The sequence below is a fragment of the Drosophila obscura genome, unplaced genomic scaffold (assembly GCF_018151105.1).
Source record: "Drosophila obscura isolate BZ-5 IFL unplaced genomic scaffold, ASM1815110v1 contig_4, whole genome shotgun sequence".
In the NCBI taxonomy this organism is placed as follows: Eukaryota; Metazoa; Arthropoda; class Insecta; order Diptera; family Drosophilidae; genus Drosophila; species Drosophila obscura.
Genome location: NW_024542828.1, coordinates 2,442,276 through 2,461,603, shown reverse-complemented (window position 1 = coordinate 2,461,603; position 19,328 = coordinate 2,442,276). Strand labels below are relative to the sequence as shown.

The 19,328-nt window shown below is 43.5% G+C and overlaps 4 protein-coding genes across 4 annotated transcripts; 3 read left to right on the top strand and 1 right to left on the bottom strand.

Annotated features, from left to right (window-relative positions):
* Positions 1–807: 807 nt before the first annotated feature.
* LOC111068327 lies at positions 808–5,108 on the bottom strand. The gene is made up of 3 exons (XM_041595012.1): positions 4,827–5,108; positions 4,591–4,744; positions 808–1,485 (listed from the first exon to the last, which is right to left on the bottom strand). The coding sequence occupies exons 1-3, from the start codon at positions 4,970–4,972 to the stop codon at positions 1,123–1,125; spliced, it is 663 nt and encodes a 220-aa protein (XP_041450946.1). The 5' UTR covers positions 4,973–5,108; the 3' UTR covers positions 808–1,122.
* A 4,217-nt stretch (positions 5,109–9,325) lies between these two features.
* On the top strand, positions 9,326–13,441 carry LOC111068374. Its single transcript, XM_022357821.2, has 6 exons — positions 9,326–9,410; positions 9,474–10,685; positions 10,749–11,423; positions 11,487–11,619; positions 11,679–13,075; positions 13,135–13,441. Exons 2-6 carry the CDS (start codon positions 9,485–9,487, stop codon positions 13,308–13,310), a joined length of 3,582 nt encoding a protein of 1,193 aa, XP_022213513.2. The 5' UTR covers positions 9,326–9,410; positions 9,474–9,484; the 3' UTR covers positions 13,311–13,441.
* A 112-nt stretch (positions 13,442–13,553) lies between these two features.
* LOC111068375 (venom peptide isomerase heavy chain) lies at positions 13,554–14,515 on the top strand. The gene is made up of 2 exons (XM_022357822.2): positions 13,554–14,225; positions 14,298–14,515. Exons 1-2 carry the CDS (start codon positions 13,578–13,580, stop codon positions 14,460–14,462), a joined length of 813 nt encoding a protein of 270 aa, XP_022213514.1. The 5' UTR covers positions 13,554–13,577; the 3' UTR covers positions 14,463–14,515.
* A 320-nt stretch (positions 14,516–14,835) lies between these two features.
* On the top strand, positions 14,836–16,362 carry LOC111068326 (FAM172 family protein homolog CG10038). The gene is made up of 6 exons (XM_022357719.2): positions 14,836–14,939; positions 15,009–15,097; positions 15,156–15,271; positions 15,331–15,518; positions 15,668–15,926; positions 15,985–16,362. The coding sequence occupies exons 2-6, from the start codon at positions 15,019–15,021 to the stop codon at positions 16,267–16,269; spliced, it is 927 nt and encodes a 308-aa protein (XP_022213411.2). The 5' UTR covers positions 14,836–14,939; positions 15,009–15,018; the 3' UTR covers positions 16,270–16,362.
* Positions 16,363–19,328: the final 2,966 nt, after the last annotated feature.

Here is a 19,328-nt window from a genome sequence, read left to right as displayed (position 1 = left end):
CCTAGATTTTGTTCTATATATAGTGGACTAAAATAGTTCAGTAAATCAGTTGAAGATAACAGGACAAGAAAAGGACAACATGGCTATAAACAGACTTAGGGCACTCTTCATGAATATGCAAAAATTCCAAGGCAGAGAGAGAGATGTGGCCTCCCTTGATCATGTCAGACGAGCGTCTCAAGCACAGAATCTGGAGAACGGAAACATTAACCGATATGGAGAACTTCAAGCAGCCGTTCTATGTCATCATGGACGAGTACCACTTCCCGATAATGGCCAGAGAGGATCAGCCCAGCCACTGGAAGGCCCTGGCAATTGCTCTCTGCCGGATCGATGGTACTCACTACCGTACCGTCCATCTGACTGTGACTGTCGCTGAGTGTCAACCAGATTGGAAGTACGGAGATCCGGCCGTTGTCGCCGATGGGTGCCTTGCCAACGAGGAGGCAATGCTGTACGCCGAAAAAAAGGGTTATCCTGTCCTATATGACATTGGTTTGACATGCTTCGCCGCGAACTATGAAACAACAACGATAGCGTCGAATATTTTTCTTCAAAGTCCGCTGATGTACCACAAAAATATTTTACTATCAGACCCGAAAATATACATTGATAAATTTTAAAATCATAAATAGCGAAAAGGAACGTGTGAGTCGCTTCTGTGGACGCGACTCTACTTTTATACCCGTACTCAGTCAGTATATAAGTTTGTGAGTTTATGATTTATGTAGAATCTAAAAATTCTAAAAATAATGCTTCAAAAGTATAAAATACAAGCTGGTAATTACTTTTACAAATCGTTTCGAATGTTTTTATTATAATTTAAGAAAATCATAAATTAATACAAAATTAATTAAACTAACTGATGAGACAGAATAAAGCACACACAGAATATAAGAGGGAGAGAGAATCGAAAGGTTGTTACAAAAAAGCAGTTTAGCCTGAAAAAACTCTTTTAAGGACACTCGCAATCGGAAAGTAACTAGTACGAAAGGTATCCGGAGCAGCACCGCATCATAAATCATCGTTTCAGGTTAGCTCCCATTTTAAAAAATATCATTTTTGGTTTATTCGGAGAGTGTTGCTGCTCCTGGATGGACCCACTTCTCTTCCCAGCTCATCTCAAATACGCAGATTGGGGTTTGTGTAGCGCACGTACTTCAGCAGGGCATCGTTCTCCTCGCAGACAAACGACTTCTTGTGGTGGCAGGCCACATCGTGCCAGTTGACACCGTCATTGTAGAACTGGTTCAGCAGAGCCAGACAATTCTCGGGCGCACCGTTCTGCTTGAATTCACGGTTATCGGGCTGGGGCAGGCCAATGCCGCCGGTGGGAGACCAATCGCCCTGGGAACGCTCGGTGCTGGGGGCCAACTTCTGCAGAGTGGCGGTCCAGAACCAGCCGTTGATGTTCGTGGGCTGCAGATCGGGACGGTCACAGCCCTTGAAGTCGCACAAGCGACCGCTGGTCCAGATGTATTTCACCTGAAAATGGGAAAGGAAATTCGAATTATTTGAGATATTTTTGACTATAAAGTGCCCAAAAGTTCATTGATCTTTTGGAGGTGCTAAAACAGAAATCAATTTCCCCCCAGCCGATTTCAAAGCAGCTTCGCCTACGCAAGAAAATGCAGCGTTGCCATCGAATCAAACAGGAAAAAAAGCGACAAATTATAATAGAAATTTAAGTTAACTGTTTTGGGCCTGTCACGCCCAAGCAACTATTATTTAGCGCTGAAAGCGAACCCATTCCCATTCCCAATCCAGTGCCATGTCCGCGCCCTTCTGCTGCCTGCCGCACCCGAGGCTGTCAACATTTCAAGTGAACAAAACCACTGAGGTCTGTGCCCATCAGTCACTTTCACCTGATGGGCCATAAAAATTGTTTTGTTCAAAAGGTATACAACGACGAAAAAAAAAACCCCAGAGACAATCGGCCGACAGACAGGCAGCCAGAGATGGTACGGTCGACCGTCTACCCTTTTGGGAAAACTCCAATGAGCGTAAAGTTGAAACAAATTTATGGACATTGATTTTGGCTTTTGTCGGTTGCGGGCTGGGCTCATCGCCTGGTGGCGAGGCGGGCATGGGACAGGGGTCGCTATTGTAATTGTTCAAGTCGGACAATCGAATGCATGTGCCCCAGGGCGGAAGCACCAAATGAATTGTGCTTTGTGCCATGCCACCTGTCGGCTGCATTCGATTGTAATGCAAAGTAAAAGTGAACTTAACCGGTTGATATGGGTGGAGGGCACAACAATCCATTAGGAAAGTGGGTTTGTTGGATGGCCAAAGAGGAAAGAGTATTCGAAAGTTAGATCCAAATCTGATTGAAGTGGGTGACGGAAAACGTTAAGAACCACATAAATATGATGGAAACTTTCTCAATTGAAATGGGTTCCCATTGGTTAGATCGCTAAGTGGGTAAAAGAAAATCGTTATAGAATTCCATACAAAATATATGAATATTAATAAAAATTATTTTTAATTCGTTAAGAAATTTTTTTAAATAATTTATTATTATTTAATTTCATATCTACTGAAATAAATTTACTGAAATATTTTAGAATATCCTTTAAGCTATAAAGACTGTTGTTTAATAATCAAAATGGTTTCTATTTGATTGCTAGTATTTATTGAAACATATTTAAAATATTCCAGAATTTTCCTGAATTTTTGTTTTGTTTTCTCTCAAGTTTGTGGCTTAAGTCTTTAGTTTCTTTTTAATCTCATTTGAAAATTTCACTTCCTGCTTGATTAGTCACAAAATTTGGTGTGCAATGAATCCGTTTGCGTGCTCACAATTTGCTTATTTTTTAAGTAATTTCATTTAGTTGCTTTTCCGACAAGGTTTTCCCACCATACACCAGACACCACACACACACACACACACACAAATACACATGCGAACTTTCGTTTTCAATTTTGCCGCTTTCTCACGTAACTCTGGCATGAGATGAGCCATTGGTTGGGGAGCTGCGAGTTGAGAGATGCGATTGGAAGATGAGCCTGCCTGACCACAACTCTAAACTTGACACTTGTCCGTCTCGATGGGGTGTTGCATAAGTCATCATCAGACTACTGACTCCATCCATTCGTGTGCGAAATTGGCCCAACAAAACAACTGGGAAAGTGTTTGTTGTATTTTTATGATTTTTATGTGGTTTTTTTAATGTGTAATTTCACATTGAACTTTGTAGAGCAGCGATGTTAATGTCAGATTTCGCAATGTATTTTTTCTGTATATTTCCTCTGCATCCGAAAAATTAAGGTCAATCTCATATTGTGAGATCTCGGAAATAAAAGCCGAGCCCCACGTCCCATACCCAGAGTTCACATGTGACTAAACGAAAGTCAAACACAAACGAGAAGTGACATAATGTCATGCAAAAACCAAAAATAAATACACAAACAAAAACTGTTAAACGGCAGACATCATAAATTATTGGCAAATCTCTTTGACTTCCACTTCATTTTGAAGGTGTAAAATTCCACATTGATATGGTTTAGTTTTATTAATGGGGTGCACGGGCAACATACTCGTAAAGGTATATTTATGTGCATTTGTGTTACCTTTCGCTGGTACGACTTATAAATAGTCAATGAGTTGCAGAAATGTTTCTATTATCTCGATTATTTGTTGGATCAATCAAACCCCAACAAGTTGATAAAACAGGTGCAGTGAATGTGGAGCCAATTGCCATTGTCTGGCTAGTGTCTGGAGTGCGGCTGAGTGTCTGGCCGAGTGGGGGTTTATATAACAATTGGGTTTTGGGGTGGACATAAACGATTTGTTGACTTGATGTTGTGGTGCGAATGAAATTGGAAACCACTAAATTGATTCGAGTGGGTTTATTTGGGGAACTTTTGTTTCCAAGAAATGGGAATATATTATTGGGAAATATATTTAGCACTTTTTTATGTGTTAATTAATTTAAATTTTCGTGTATAGAAAATGTGTGCAACACATTGTAAAATTTCTATATATTTTGGAATTGGTTAAGTGGAATTTTTAATGAGCTTCAAAAGCATTTTTATGCTTCTTAGTGTGCAGTTAAATTGTGTGCTAATTAAAATTGAAAATAATTTTATTTACTGTATTTATACTTTTAAAATTGCTGGGAATTCCTTTTGCATATAATTTTAAAAAGCATTTTTCGAAAATTCCACTTCGTTCTTGACGTTTTTCAAAGGTTTTCTTCCTTATCAAAACAGTTTTGTTCTTCTCTCTGAAAGAGGTTTAAATACAATGACGAGTTTGTGGCTTGAGTCTTTTGATTTCTCTATTAGATGCCCATGAAATTTTCTTTAAAAATCGAAAAATTAATATCAGTCCAATATGATTATTGATTAACCAAATTTATAAATAGAATCTGTATTGTATGGAAATGCTGAGAATATCCGCATATTAATTACTCAAATACACAGCTTTTCCCAAGACAATGAGAAGCTCATTAAACTGTTAAAATCCCATTTCGTGACTGGAAATTCGAGTAAAATTGCTTTCCGACTGAAGTGCATTAATCCACATATTTTTAAGATAACTCCTTCTCCCCTCTATATGCCCTCTATATTCTATGCTGTACTTACATTCTCGCCAACAACACGCTGCTTGATCCATTCGTTCTCCAGGCTCGTCTCCAGCGACACGGAGTCCATGCAGCGTCTGCGGCAATAGTTCCTGGCCGTCAGCCAGTCCTCCTCAACGCCCTTCAACTGGGGGTCACGCCAAGAGAAGAAGTATCTGATAATTCACAAAATAAAGAACAGAAAGTAGGGGAAAATTTAGTTATAAGAATTTCCACAATATGAACTCTGGCACTCACCCCTTGCCATCGGGCGTCTTCTCGTGGATGATGCGCTGGGCGCACAGCTGGGGATTTGGGGGCTCTAGGCGACCGTTCTGGAACTGAGCAGAGCCCAGACCCAGTACACTCAACAAACACACTCCGGCGACAATGAAAGCTTTCATTTTCTCTGCTTCTTTTCAACACTTTATCAAGACACGCACACGCACGCACAATTTATTGGGATGCGACTGTTTTCTGGTACACGCGACCGTTCGACCGTTCGGCTAGCTCTGATCAACTGGGAATGACACAAACATTTTGTCAGCAGCCCGATTTATATATGGCCAAAGCCACAGCAACAGCAACAGCAACTGGCACAGGCATGGCACTCCACTCCACTCGATTCGATTCGGCCACAGACACAGAGAGTGAGAGACAGAAGAGAGTCAGTGCCAGCCCCAATGTGGATGTGTGGGGTTTTGGCTTTCCGATGGAGAGGGTCTGGTCTTTTCAGTGTGGAAAATTTGTTGGCCGCAGCGTCTGGCTCTGCGTTGCATGCAATCTTGAATGTTAAGTGGTCGAAACTGGAGGAGAGGTGGATAGCATCGTTTTTGCACCACTTAGCTTTGAATGGGCTCCAATGGGTATGGATTGGCCTAACTCCCCATCTAATTAGCCACACAATAACGCCAGAGTCGCCTTATTTTTTGTTTGTTTTGTTTTTTTTTTTGGCACAGCAAATTCGTATTTTTATGGTGTGTGTTTGTCTTCGGACAATTTGCATAATTGAATGCATTTCGAGCTGTTGTTTGGTGTGTGTGTTTCGTATTTGTTTTGTTTCAGAAATATGTACGTACGTATATATTTTAGCATTGCTTTTGTCGTTTCGGTGGATTGGTTGCATAATCCTGAAGCTTCAACTTGTTGACCAGAAATTGATTTTGAATGAAAGCCGTAAGTGACATACAGCTCTATTCATTAATGGCGGATATCTTTATTGCATGATTGGGACTAGGTTCAGACGAGGTCAAGGAAGGTTCTACCATATTTTACTCCCTGAAAATCTATAGGAACTCTGCTTCTGCCTGACAAATTTAGAGCCAAAGTTAGTGAAGAATAAGTTTACCGGAAGCGAATGAGGGAGTTCTAGAAATCAAAGATAATCTTTTAGTTATCCCCAAAAATCGATAGGGTGCGGTTTGTGGCCCATTAACCGCGTTACAAGTGTTTTCAAACATTATATAATGCACATACATACTCATAAACAGCCAGAAGATAATACCTCCAGGCACATGCCATTGCATAAGCATAAGAAATGATGCGGGCCCCATCTACTTTACTTGTCTTTTCTCCTGAAAGCTGCGCGGCTCAGCCCCAGCCCCAGCCGCAGTCTCAGTCTCAGCTTTGGACCCTGATCAAGGTCATAAGCGTGGAGTGGAGTACGAAAATTTCACCAGTGGAAAGTGAAGAGTAAACCCAAACACACAAGCCCGAACCCAATTCACGCATTTCAACATGATTGCCCCGATCAGTGGGCCCGTCCGTCCATCCACTTCTTTGCAGCTTCACCTCACGTGCGGCAGAGCATGTCGAGCTCCACCAACAACAACAACAACAACAACAACAACAAAAAGCTATCTCCGACTCCTGCTCCGTCTTTGCGTCTCACTGTTGCTGTGAAATTTGTTGTTATTTTATGACAATCGGTAAAACGGCAAAAGTTATACGAAGGCAGGTGCCGCTCATTACCTTACCTGACACTTCTCCGGGGCACCGGCACCTCTTGATGCGGATTATGCTCCGCTAGGTCGCAGCCCCGCCCATGTTTGCGCATGATTTTTTGAGGAATTTCGGTTGAATTTTACTTTTCATGAGTTGGTTGGTTTTTATTTTTTTTTTTGGCAAGGGTTTCGAAGAAGTGTAGTTTGGAGGGGAGTTTTTTGAGCTGAAAGGAAAACGCTCAAGGGAAATGGGTCAAGTGGGAAAATATAGTTTTAGACAATGTGTCTTCCATTCAAAATAAGTCGTTTTCCATGCTCTTAAATATGTAAGTCATAGGTTAAAATAATTCACATTTTTCTTTTTCAAAATTCAATTTCAAAATCAAGTCAAATATTTTCCCACTAAACATTTTCAAGGTACAAATTTCTTCATTTTACAATTACGAATTCCCGCCAGTGTTGTATCATTGAGAAATTCCAAATATTAAATTTCAAATTCAAATTGCTCTACGTGCATTTGTTCACAGCTAAAACAAATACAAAAAAAATAATGAAAATTATAAAAAATTAGGCAATCCATTTAAAATTTGAAACACGTCTCTTTAGTTTTTTTTTTTTTTTATGTAAACATAATTTGTTTAATTTTTTTGTGAACTTTATGTATTACATGATTCCTCGGGTCACTTTTAAACATCATCAACATTAAATGATTATTTCTGTGGGCATATTTATGTATGTGATAAGGAACTGGGAACTGGGTCCAACTGTCAATACATCAAGAGCTGCAGCAAAGCCTATTCAAAAATTACCGCATCGCAAACAGACACATTTACGCAATGGGTTCCCAGACGGGGGACGGGCCTGGAACTGGGACTGAAGCTGAGGCTGATGCTGAGGCTGGGGCCAAAAATGGAGATGGAGACGAGACTGTGATGTGCTGTACTGGGCCCTGGGGACTGGGCCTGGCCTGGCCTGGCCAATTTGTCGATGAGTTGGGTAAATATTAAAGGAGAAAGTGCCGCCGCTGTCGGTTGGTTGGGTTGTTCGTTGTTTTTCATATTCGAAAATATTTTTGCACAAGTTACATATTGTTTAATTATTTGCACAAAAAGAGAGTGAGCTCAGGTGCAGTTGTCCCAATTTCCACAAGTGTCGATAATTTATGCAAACATTTTTCAGTAATAGTTAGTTACTTATGCAAAAAAAAAACCATTTAAATTTTGTTTATTCGTATTCGGATTTCCCCCCAAAGCGTTTGGGCTCAATGTCAGTTTTGGGCTGCCCAAAAGTTAAAAACTAAATTATCCGGCATAGCAACAACAATTGCTCGCACTGCGTATTTATTATTTATGTCAGCTGCAATATTCCATTAAAAAAATTTTGTAATTAAAGTTTGCTTTATGCTTGAGCCGTGATATGGTTTCAAATATTTGTATTGCTTGTTTATTTTAGCATTATTTGGTATTGGCTCGATGCAAATTTTGATTTTTGGTATAGGAAATACAGCAAAGATCTAGGTGAACCTGCTGACCCAGAGACCTTGGTCAAAAGAGGAAATGAGACAAGGTTTCTTGGGGAATAAAGAATAGCTACTATGCCTATGCCTATCATTTAGTTAGAAACATTCTCTGATCGGAATTTACCTCCAGCAAAATGGGTTTCATTAGTTGCCAATATTTTCCTCACATATTCGACTTTTGAAGGCCAAGGCTGTTGATATCATTTGAACTTTGATTTTGGCACCTGACCAGACCCCATCACGGCAGGCGGCGCCATGCCGTCACCATTTTCTGCTGTTGCTTGAATGCTAAAACATGCACATGGCAGATATTTTAATTACAAATAATACAGATCGCATATTTAAGCAATATGCCGAAGCTCCTTATGCTCGGGCAAAAAATAAAAATAAAATGTTGTAACGCATTGTTCCAGAAGCATTTTGGAATGGCCGATTTCGTATGACTCTTTTGTTTTTGGTCAACTTTTTGCGAAGGTGTCTGCCTAAAGGCGGACGTGTGGACGTGTAAGCAGCCCATAGGCGTACATTAATTGCATTTCAAATAGGTTTTGCGATTGAGTGTTGGCCTTGGAGCGGTGGCACGTGATATTTTATGCGCTGGACATCTTTATGAGGACGCTTACTTGGCTTAATTGCAAAGATCAAGACTTAAAATAAATAAATCTCAGTTGTCCATAGTTAAGGAGTTGTACTGTACCCTCTAAGTTGACATTCTTTTGCATGATAGACAGAAATAAAAGTGATACAGTCGATGTGGTGCAGTGTAGTCCTTCCCTTCTACTGGATGAGCCTGTCCAATTGAATTTAAAATGTAACGACTATTATAAATAGCGTTGCCGTACTCGATTCCTGAAATACTGCCCTGATAACATTTCAGTGTTGCCGTACAATGTAATTATTGGTATTGTTGGTATATTTCTCAGGGTCAAAGTTTGAACTTTGTTAAAGCCTGAATCATGGAATACGATTTCAATCAATAAAATATAACGTTATCCCATTGTCGATCAGGGGGGTATTTAATATTCCCACGAAATTTATATAACTTTAACATATTTTACGCATTACAGGTGAAAGATGTCGGTGGTCAGTTTTGTTGTGTAAGTAAAAAGGAGGATGGATCTACAAGGAGCCTTTACAAACAGTATTATTTTCCGCGATTTAACAAAGGGTTCTTATTAAATAAAGTTATCTTTAGTGGGTTAAGTTGATGGTATGGTGTTAAAATGGTATTTCTCGAAATTGAATTGGTATTTAATGGTATTTATTTCTTGGCCGGATGGTATTTTTATCGTTATCGGCGCGGTCACGCTGGGTCACACTAATGCCGTGTTTTTTTTCGCCGAATTACATTTTTTCGGAATTAATTTCATTTTAAGCAAAGTAAGCGTTTATTTAAACATTAATAAATAGTTAAAGTAAGTTAAGGTTTCGTTTGTACATCAGGTAAAAGCAAAATGGGACGACGTTGCTGCGTAGCCAAGTGCCCGTCGACGTCGCGTCTCTTGGAGCACCACGGCGTCACATATCACTCGTTTCCGCTCGACCCGATTATCCGGACCATTTGGATCAAGAACTCGCGCATCAGCCTGGACAGGCAGATTACGAAGAGCGTTCTGGTGTGCTCGCGCCATTTTCGACGAGTCGATTTCAATGCCATACGCAATGGGAAATATTTGCTGAAGCCGCGCGTATTTCCCACGGTTTTTCCATGGGGCAAAATGGATGCCTCTGAAATTGAGGCCGATCATCGTGCTCTTCAGCAGGTCAATGTGGACGGCACAGCCGCTCCGGGCGCTGCAAGCAGTTCCGGCAATGAGGATGTGATCAAGGCAACTGTGGATCAAATTGTTTCGCAAATCATGGCCGAGTCAGCGGAGCGTAATGCCACGGCAGCTGTCGAAGCAGTCGTCAGTGAGGATAAGGAGATGGAAGTGGCCAAAGTAGTTGCCGCCGAAGGGGCTGAGAGCGCCGTCAAAGAGAGTAGTTCGACTGGAGAGGATTCAACCGAAACTCCCCCAAATGATGGCGAAACAGCAGCGGCTGGAGCTGCCGAACAAAGTGCAGACTCTCCGCAGCCTTCCACAAGCAACGAACCGAAATACAGCAATCCCCATAATTTGATAATAGGAGCACGACTCGAGGCCAAAAGCGTGGATGGCTCTTGGCTGCCCGCTCGCATTGTGGAGGTCAACGAAACGGATCAAACGCTCCTCATCCGCTTCGAGCGGAACAATAAGATAAAGGTGATGCCCTCGACCAGCGGCTCTTATCAGGAGTGGATGGCCATCAAATCGGAACGCGTACGACAACGCGTCAGCAACCGAATCCTACCAGTGTTCGAATTGGAAGAGAAATGCATGGCTCGCTGGTCGGGGCCGCGTAAGTTTCCGGGCACCATCAAGAAGCTGCTGGGCCACGACACCTACGAGGTACTCTTTGACGATGGCTACTCCAAGAACGTTCGTGCCGTGCACATGAACAAGCTGCCGAAGCCAGCTGCCGCTGAGGACGTGGAGACTGCTCCAGCCAATACGACGGCCGTGAAGAGGGCAAGCACTGGCCCTGCCAGTGCCAGTGGTGCCTCGAGCAGCAAGAAGAGCAAGACCTCACAGCGCAAGGATTGGCCACTGCTCGACATGTCTAGCTTGGATATCGGTATGTGTGCATCAAGTCCAAAAGCAAGACCCCATCATTGATCCTTTCTTGATGCTTTTGCAGATGCTCTGGGATTGCCGGAGATACCGCACGATGGGGAATGGACCTGCCACTGGGTGAACGATCAGCCGATTGGCACCGAAGGTTTTCTAATTGTGGGCGAGCACCAGAAGCCCACGGTGATTGTGGAGGACTGGCGTCTGCCCCCCGGCTGGATCAAGCACATGTATCAACGCTCGAATGTCCTGGGAAAGTGGGATGTCATTCTGGTCTCGCCCAGCGGCAAACGATTCCGCTCCAAGTCAGATCTGAAAGTGTTTCTCGAGTCGCAGGGATTCGTCTACAATCCGGACGTGTATGACTTTAGCATTCATCGCCGTCGCGCAAAGGACATCAATGCCTACGTCTACACTGGCGACTACAGTCCACAGCCGCCGCACAAGCCCAAGACAATGAATGTCTCGTCGCTGGACAGCAGCATGGACCAGAGCAACACAACATTGTCAGATATGTCCGCGACACCCTTGGCAGCAGATGCACCGGCCCGTCCCGAGGACGCTCAGTATATGGAGGCACCCGTAGCCTCACTCAGGCCACCAGCAGAGCTCATGTCGCCACAGAACCATCTAACAGATGATGGCCATCCAACCGCTGACATGCCAGAAGCCACTGGCAGTGGCACCTCGTTGAACGTGCCTGTGGACGAACAGGGCACGGTTCTGGTCGAGAATGGCTATGGTTAGTAAAACAGAGCAACTCCACCGTCAGGATTCCCTCTATAACGACACTTTGTTTGTTTAGCTTTTATTGGCGGCCTGAAGGTTTTCATCGTGGATAATTTGTTCGTTTGCCCGGGCGAGGGATGCGGCAAAACGTATCGCAAGGAGGATGTTCTGCTCATACACATCCGTCACTACCACAAGGAGTTTGCCGAGTGAGTTTGTTCTGCCCATAAAGCAGGAAAGATCGCTCAATATTTTACCCTGCCCACAGATATGTCAGCCACTGTCCCAAGATGCAGGAGCTGGCTGTTAAGCGGACCCATGCCTCTTCCATTGAGCAGGGCGATGCTGTGCCCAAGAATCAAATACCCAATCAGCAGTTCTTTGCCAAGATGCATCAGCAGGATATGCAGCAGTCGCGATCCTTTAAGCGCCAGGGCACAACACCAGGATCCACACCGGTAGCGACACCATCGCCTAAAACTCCAGGGACTCCAACGGGCATTTCACCCACTAAATCGCAGTCCTCGCCCAATGTAGAAAAACCGGCCACGCCCTTGCCGGCAGCTGAGAACACTGGGACCCCAGAGCCTCTAGTTAGTCCCAAAGTGAGTGCTGCTGGAGCTGGCGCTGGTGCTACTGCAGCAGTCCCCTCGCCAGCAGTGCCGCCGGACTCGCCACTTGGTCGCTCAGGCAAGCGACCACGTTATTCCTCCTCAAGACGTTCGTCGGGATTCCGCAAGAGCAATCGCCAGCGCTCACGGCGTCGTCCGGTCCATCCCACAACTGGTGGACCCACCACTGCTGATCCGGACACCACCGAGGAGATGCAAAAATCTTTGAACACGCCTACGCTGGAGGGGCGCCCCGAAGCTAAGAAGCGTCGATTGTTAGCGGGAACAACGCCCAGCAGCTCACCTGCCACAGCGGACACCGCAGTGTCGACACCCTCGTCCAATGATCAGGCAGACATCAACGCGGCTGTGGCTCCGCCGCTGACGGAGACGCCTGGCAAGGCGCCGCAGTACATCAATGAGAATGGACAACTGATTCGAATTGTGCGCATGCGTCAGGAGGAGATCATCAATTGCATCTGTGAGTACGGCGAGGAGGATGGCCTGATGATCCAGTGCGAGCTGTGCCTGAGCTGGCAGCATGGGGGCTGCAATGGCATTGTCAACGAGTCCCAGGTACCGGACAAGTATGTCTGCTACATCTGCCGCAATCCCCCACGGGTGCGCAAGTCGATGCGCTACAAACACGATCAGGAGTGGCTGTTCGATGGCAAGCTTCCAGCGGCCGCGTATCACACAACCAATCCACTGACGGGCAAGCAGTCAGAGCTGCTTAAGCGCTCGCACACGCTCACTGGCAATCTGCTGGATGTCAAACGCGCGATGCACTCGCTGCGTGTGAAGATGAACATTTCCCGCAATCGCTGTCATCCCAAGCTGTATCTGTGGGCCAAGCGGTGGGATGAGGAGCAGGGCGATGCCTCAGCGTCACCCTCGAAGCGTTCAAAGCCAGAGCAACCTGGTTTTCCCCATGTCCCACAGCCCGAGGCCGCCATCGATCCCGAGGAGTGTCAGTTTCGCTTAATCGAGCATGTAAAGGTGCAGCAGTCCCTGGTCCTGAATCGTCTCAACGAAATCGAGGCCGAAATGGATGGTGAGTAGCTATCAATGTTTAAATGAAGCAGAAAACTATAGCAGAATGTTCATTTTCAGAGCTAGAAAATGAGGACATCCTTAATGATCTGAAGGACGCAGACATCTCGGTGACCAAAGATGCCGTGGCCACATTTGTCAGGGAGCTGGAGACATTAAAGCGCTTGGCTCGCCTCAACTATGTGGGCAATGAGAATAGCAGGGAAGCAGCAGCCCCGGCCAATCCAGCCGTTTAAGATTTTTATTTTTAAATGATTGATAAATAAGAGATCCAGGAGAAGCCTCTTCGTTTTATCTCTCGCTCTCTGTGAGATTACAAATAAGTTACAACTTAACTTGCATTCAGAATAAATGTTAAACCTAATCGTATATGTATGTACGTGTACCTGAACGTGTCAATTACACGCTGCATGGTTCATCGGTATCCATTATCCATTATCCATTAGGAGAACGTTCACGTCAAGGAAAAACCATGGCATTCTGTCAGCGACAAACGTTCCGCCATGGTCTATTGGTATTCTCTCCTTGCGATGGCTTTTTGCTTTCGTATAAATGCAAATGACATTAGCAATGAGATAGTTTTGACCAAAGAAGTAGAAACTTCTATTGCTGAGGACACTGAAACTGTGCCCACTGGTTTTCCCTACGTAGTGTCCATACAGGAGAACACCAAAGGATACTACAAGCATCTCTGCGGTGGAGCCATCATCGATGTCCAATTCGTGTTGACGGCTGCACATTGCGTTACAAAGCCCACGCCCCTCGAGCCGGATCAATTGTTTGTCGTGGGTGGCTCCCATACGTTAAACAGCATGAATGAGACACGCTTCAGAGTTGACAGGATGAAGATACATCCTGATTTCAAGCTGCTTCGCGGACATGACATCGTCTTGCTGCGCGTCAAGCCGAAATTCCAGTTGGACAATGTTCGATTTAGCATTATTAAGTACAAAGAAATTAGACGAGGTGGCGGGATAAATGCCACATTTTTGGGCTGGGGGCGTTTGAAACGTGGCGAAAAAAAAGATCTGGACTTGGTACCCTTCGAGACGATCAAGGACACAGAGTGCCGGCTTACTCACAAATTCGTCTTTCTCACAAGATCAGAGATGTGTGCCGTGCACACGGGAATTCGACGTGGTGCCTGTGATGTGAGTAAAACCACATTCATATATTTAATTGTTAAATACTAGGTGGGAAAATTTATAAAAACCTCGTTCCAGGGCGATTCCGGTGGACCCTTGGTGGATGGTAACAAACACTATCTGTACGGCTTGCTTTCCTATGGCAGAAAGGCTTGTCAGAAGGGACAACCCTATGCATTTACCCGCATCAGCATGTATGGGAATTGGATACGAGACGAAATGAATGAAATGAATGTGATTTGAAGTAGAAGTTAAATTTGATTTACCGCGCAAATAAAAACAGCTTACGATGCAACACTAATACGATATTTATCCAACACAAATATCGATACGAGCATGTAAAATTGCTGGCTACGCACAGTAGTCCACAAGTGGTCAACATTTTGTCAGAAGCTTGAAAAATGCGAATTGTACAGCTGATCAGAATGGTATTAATAATCGCTTGCAAGAATTTCAGGCCGCAGCCGGAATTTAATCAACCTTGCCACCAGCACTCCCCCACAGAAATATCTTATATCATATTGTATATTGTCAAAATGTGGGCCTATTGTACCACTGTGCAACAGCAGTTTCTTTACGTGACCCAACTACATTGCTATATATCGATATAATTTCAACCATCCCTAGCCGCCTATCGCCGGGTCGAAAGCACAACAAAGCGAGCAAAACGAGCAACAATTGGATATAAATTGAACATTGGGACCCACAAATTGTTAGTCTGTAAGTGCGACCAAGTGCAAACATGAACAATGTGTGGAATAGAATCTTTCACTTCTTTCGCCCTCTCAGATACTGCGACATGACGGACACCGCACAGCAAACAAATTGTGCTGAGGCGATTGCCAAGCTGAAGGAATTTGGCTATGCTTTCGATGCAGGTGAGTGGGATAGTATAGACAATGAAGATACCTATTAACTATGATAATGTCTGTGTAGGTGGTGTACTACGTCAGATAGATCCAGTCACGGGGAAGCCAGGCAAGGAGCCGTACATCTACGACATTAAGGATGATGCCAATGATAACGAGAAGCATTATCAGAATCTCGCAAAGGTACGTGTCCCAATTAGATACTTCTATGCAAGCTTATTCCAATTTTATGATATCTCTAGCAAATACCAAACATTATCTATTCGCTGCTGGAGAAGAGTGGCCTGAGTCGCACATACATACCGTTCGGCAAGCCTCCAGATCGCTCGTCCTTCGTGTACTCTCAACCAGCGAAGTTGGCGCAGTCCAAGAAGTTACTCGTGCTCATTCATGGCAGCGGAGAGGTCCGAGCGGGTCAGTGGGCCAGGAGGTGAGTAATTTTGTGGGGGAAAAACCAAATCCCCATATGGGACGCCGATAAGTATATAATTTAAGCCCTTTGGGAGGGCAGCCCACTCAGGGGCCATACAAAACCATAAAATATAACGTAACTTATTTCACTTATGCACATTTTCATAGCCTTATCATCAACAATTCTTTGGATCATGGATCTCAGATGCCCTACATACGACAGGCACAGAAACTGGGCTATGATATCCTAATCACCAATACAAACGATTGCAGACGGTTCTATAATGGCAAAGAGCATCCGATAAAGGGCGTGGAGACTTCCACGGAGCACGCCAAGTACGTGTGGAAGAATATTGTATTGCCCTCGGACCCAGAGAGTGTGGCCATAGTGGCACATAGCTATGGAGGCTATGTGACAATCGATTTGGTAATATTCTGCAGATGAAACCTCCTTCAATACATTTTAATATATTGCCTCCGTTCAGGTGAATAACTTTTTGGACTTCTTCAAGGAGAAGGTCTTTGCTATCGCTCTCACCGATGCGGTTATGGGCAGTCCTCAGTCCGACTGCAAGAATTACCTGCACGATGTGACCTGTGATTGGGTCGCAAGCAACTCTCCGCTGGACACGCCAATTTCCTCGTCAAGCGATAAAATACGACGTGTTTCGGCGGGCCATACCAAGCATGAGTGGACCTCGTACTCGGCCATTGATTCGGTCTTCAAATTCTTTGAGGACAAGTACGAACAACGTACGAAAGTCAAGTGACAAGGCGACGTCCCCATAATATCAAGAAGCATTTTTATATTTCCTATACGAATATCTTGAAGAAGTGAATATATATTATATTTTACCGCCTGACACTTATCCCTTTTCTCTAAGGACAAACACAAACTATCGATTTGTAATGCATAAATCAAGAAAACGTCCACTGTCCACTGCCCGTCCACTCGGATGTGTCACTAACACTGTACATCAGGGCAATTTAATTTGATTTTCGGCACTTTGGCACATTCCATGTGAGTTAATCATATTGATGGCCTCTGATGTATTGCTCTCGATAAAACAAAAGTCTCCCGCTTGGCCCATCAACAGCGGCCACAAAAAAAAGCCATCGCACCAAAACAAATTCCCCAAAGAACAGACGGATAAGGAAGGGCTGTCTCAGCTTGGGCAGCTGCATCATACATACATATTCTTGGGGTTGCCGTTGCTCCCGGGAGTCCATTTTCCATGGGCTATAGTTACCCCTGGACTCGGTCACATCGTTTAACTAAAGTGCGTCATAAAAAAATGACTTGAAGGGATTTGATTTGGCTTCCAAGTTGGGTAAACAAAATATTGATAGATATGCATTGAGTTCTGTTGATGAATGCTACAAGAGAAAGTGTTTGTCTTGAATGTATTTTTAGGAACTGTTTGAGGTTGGTCTGGAAACTCTGATTCGCTCTTTTTTATTCCACAAAGTAAATATAATATTAAAAAATCAAAGCAGAATAAAGGAATTTCTTACACTATAGAACTAAGATTTGAGAGTTATTCCTTGAAACAACTTGGGATCTTATTAATATCTAACAAATTCAACCCTCCATTTGGCTGTAATTTTAAGAAGAAAAAATAAACTGCTTAGCGAAGACTGAATATTCTGGAGCCAAATCAACAGTCGAAATACCTACTGTGGAGGATCTGAGGGGTCCGAAAATTGTCCATTTTTCTGCCTTAGATGAAATCAAACTCCCCGGTTTCCATTAGGACCTACCAATTGTCAGGTACTCAACTGATTAATTATGCACAAACCATCTTAATCCCCTTTGTGCAACTTTAAAGAGTCTCTCTTTCTCTCGACTCACCTATACGCAGAGGTAGAGATTTCTTTCTTTTGGCAGGCCCACAAAAAGTGCAACCAAAGAAGTAGAGAGGGAGGGCGAGCCGTTTGTCTTTAGCATTAAAACGAACTTAATACCCACAAAGTGAACCGGGGCCCCCAGCCCCAGACCCCAGATGGCAGACCAAAGGCAAAGGAGAAGAGACAGCGAAACGGTTGGCTGAATGGATTGTGGGGCTTGGGAGGTGGCTAAAACCAGCGCAGCAACCTGGCAACCCTACAACTTCGCCAGGTCTCCCTCCACCTCAGACCCAGTCAGCGGACCCCCCTACTCGTATACATTATCGCTGTCATGGCCGCAGTCATGGCTTCTGCTCCACCTTAGACATTTTTATATGTATTCAACATCGTTGTCGTCGTCGTCCTATGGCAGCTTGCTATCTACACTTTGACTCCACTGCACCCTATACACACCCAGATACGTAGTCCCCACACACAGATACACACATTGATAGACGACAAGGATGGCATTATACTGCATAGAGCTTAGAGAAACTGAAAGAGAGCGAGCCCAGAGTTCGTGTCGCCTTCGCCTGCTAAAAGCATTGCACGAGTTCAGGAATGGGTCATGCGCCTGGAGCCCGCATCTAACATATATAAAACGGATATATAAACAGATGTATATGTACATATATCCTATAAAAAGCAGTAAATAAGCTGATGTTGAAGTTGACTATGTAATCGTATTGGTTGAGTAAATAAAAACAAATGGTTCTTTAGCTTTTGTGATATTTCACATTAAATTCGAACCCAATTTACACAGAAAATATACCTTACATGTCTGCTTCTGGGCGTTCGACTAAACAATGTCTAGCAATTACTTAAAATAATCCTTTTCCTTATGGTTATTTGATCAAATCTTAAGCGAAACGCATCCCTCACTTGTTCTAACTCTGATCCCCCCAAAAACCCTTTAACTGTTTGTGTGGATGGGGGTTGAGCATTGATTGTTTGGGTTAATGTTCCACAAGATTTTCATTTAAGATTGCATGGAAATTTATTTGGTAATTTGTATCTTTGGCTTAAGCCAAAGAAAGCAAAGACTTGAGATTATAGAAAGTTAAAAGTTGTGAACATACAGTATTTCAAGGGAATTATACGATTAGTAATCTATATAATACTATATCCGGACTTATAGTATGAATAACTTGCATTTAGATATCTGTACAAATTTAAAATCTCTCTGCATTTCCCGCAGGAATTCAACCAAAAATCTTTCCATAATGTAAACTGAATCGTTAATAAAATTTCCCATTTGCCATAAATCATGTGGATATTTTTACACTATTCCAATCAGGCTGGACTAATGAATATCTTCATAAATCAAAACTCGAAAATCGCTTTAATTTTTTGGCAGGCTTTTTTATTTTTGAACAATTTCCGCTGAAGGGAAATATTATTGTGCGTTACTTTATTGCTTGAAAAGTTCAAGCGATGTCATTCAAAAAGTCATAAATAATAATGTTTTCCAATAAATGTTCACATATGAGTGGGCACACAGTGAAGTGAAGGACCCATGCACACACATCGGGGACGGTGGACAAGTGCAGGAGTACCACAGGAAAGGACCACGTTCAATCCCAACCAATCCCATTTGGTGCTTCAATGGAATGACCGTTCATCGTTGAACCCTGCCTTGGGTTGACTTCTCCCCTTCTCTCATTCCGAATTCTTTTTGGCGCTCAACTGTTGGGCCCAGGGTCCGCCGTAGGTCTCATAACTTACAAGGTCATTTCATTGCACGCAACCATTAAGGATTTTTCCTCTTTTTTGTACAAGAGAGAGAGAGAGATATTTCTGATTTTTTGCTGTTGTATAATTTAATACTCGTGTGTGACGAATTTTTATGGCTGACAAATGATTGATGCTCTTCTGCCACTTCCTGTAAATATCATTAAAATTATCCTTACGAGGGTGAGGTCTGCTCCAAAGAGATTTAAAG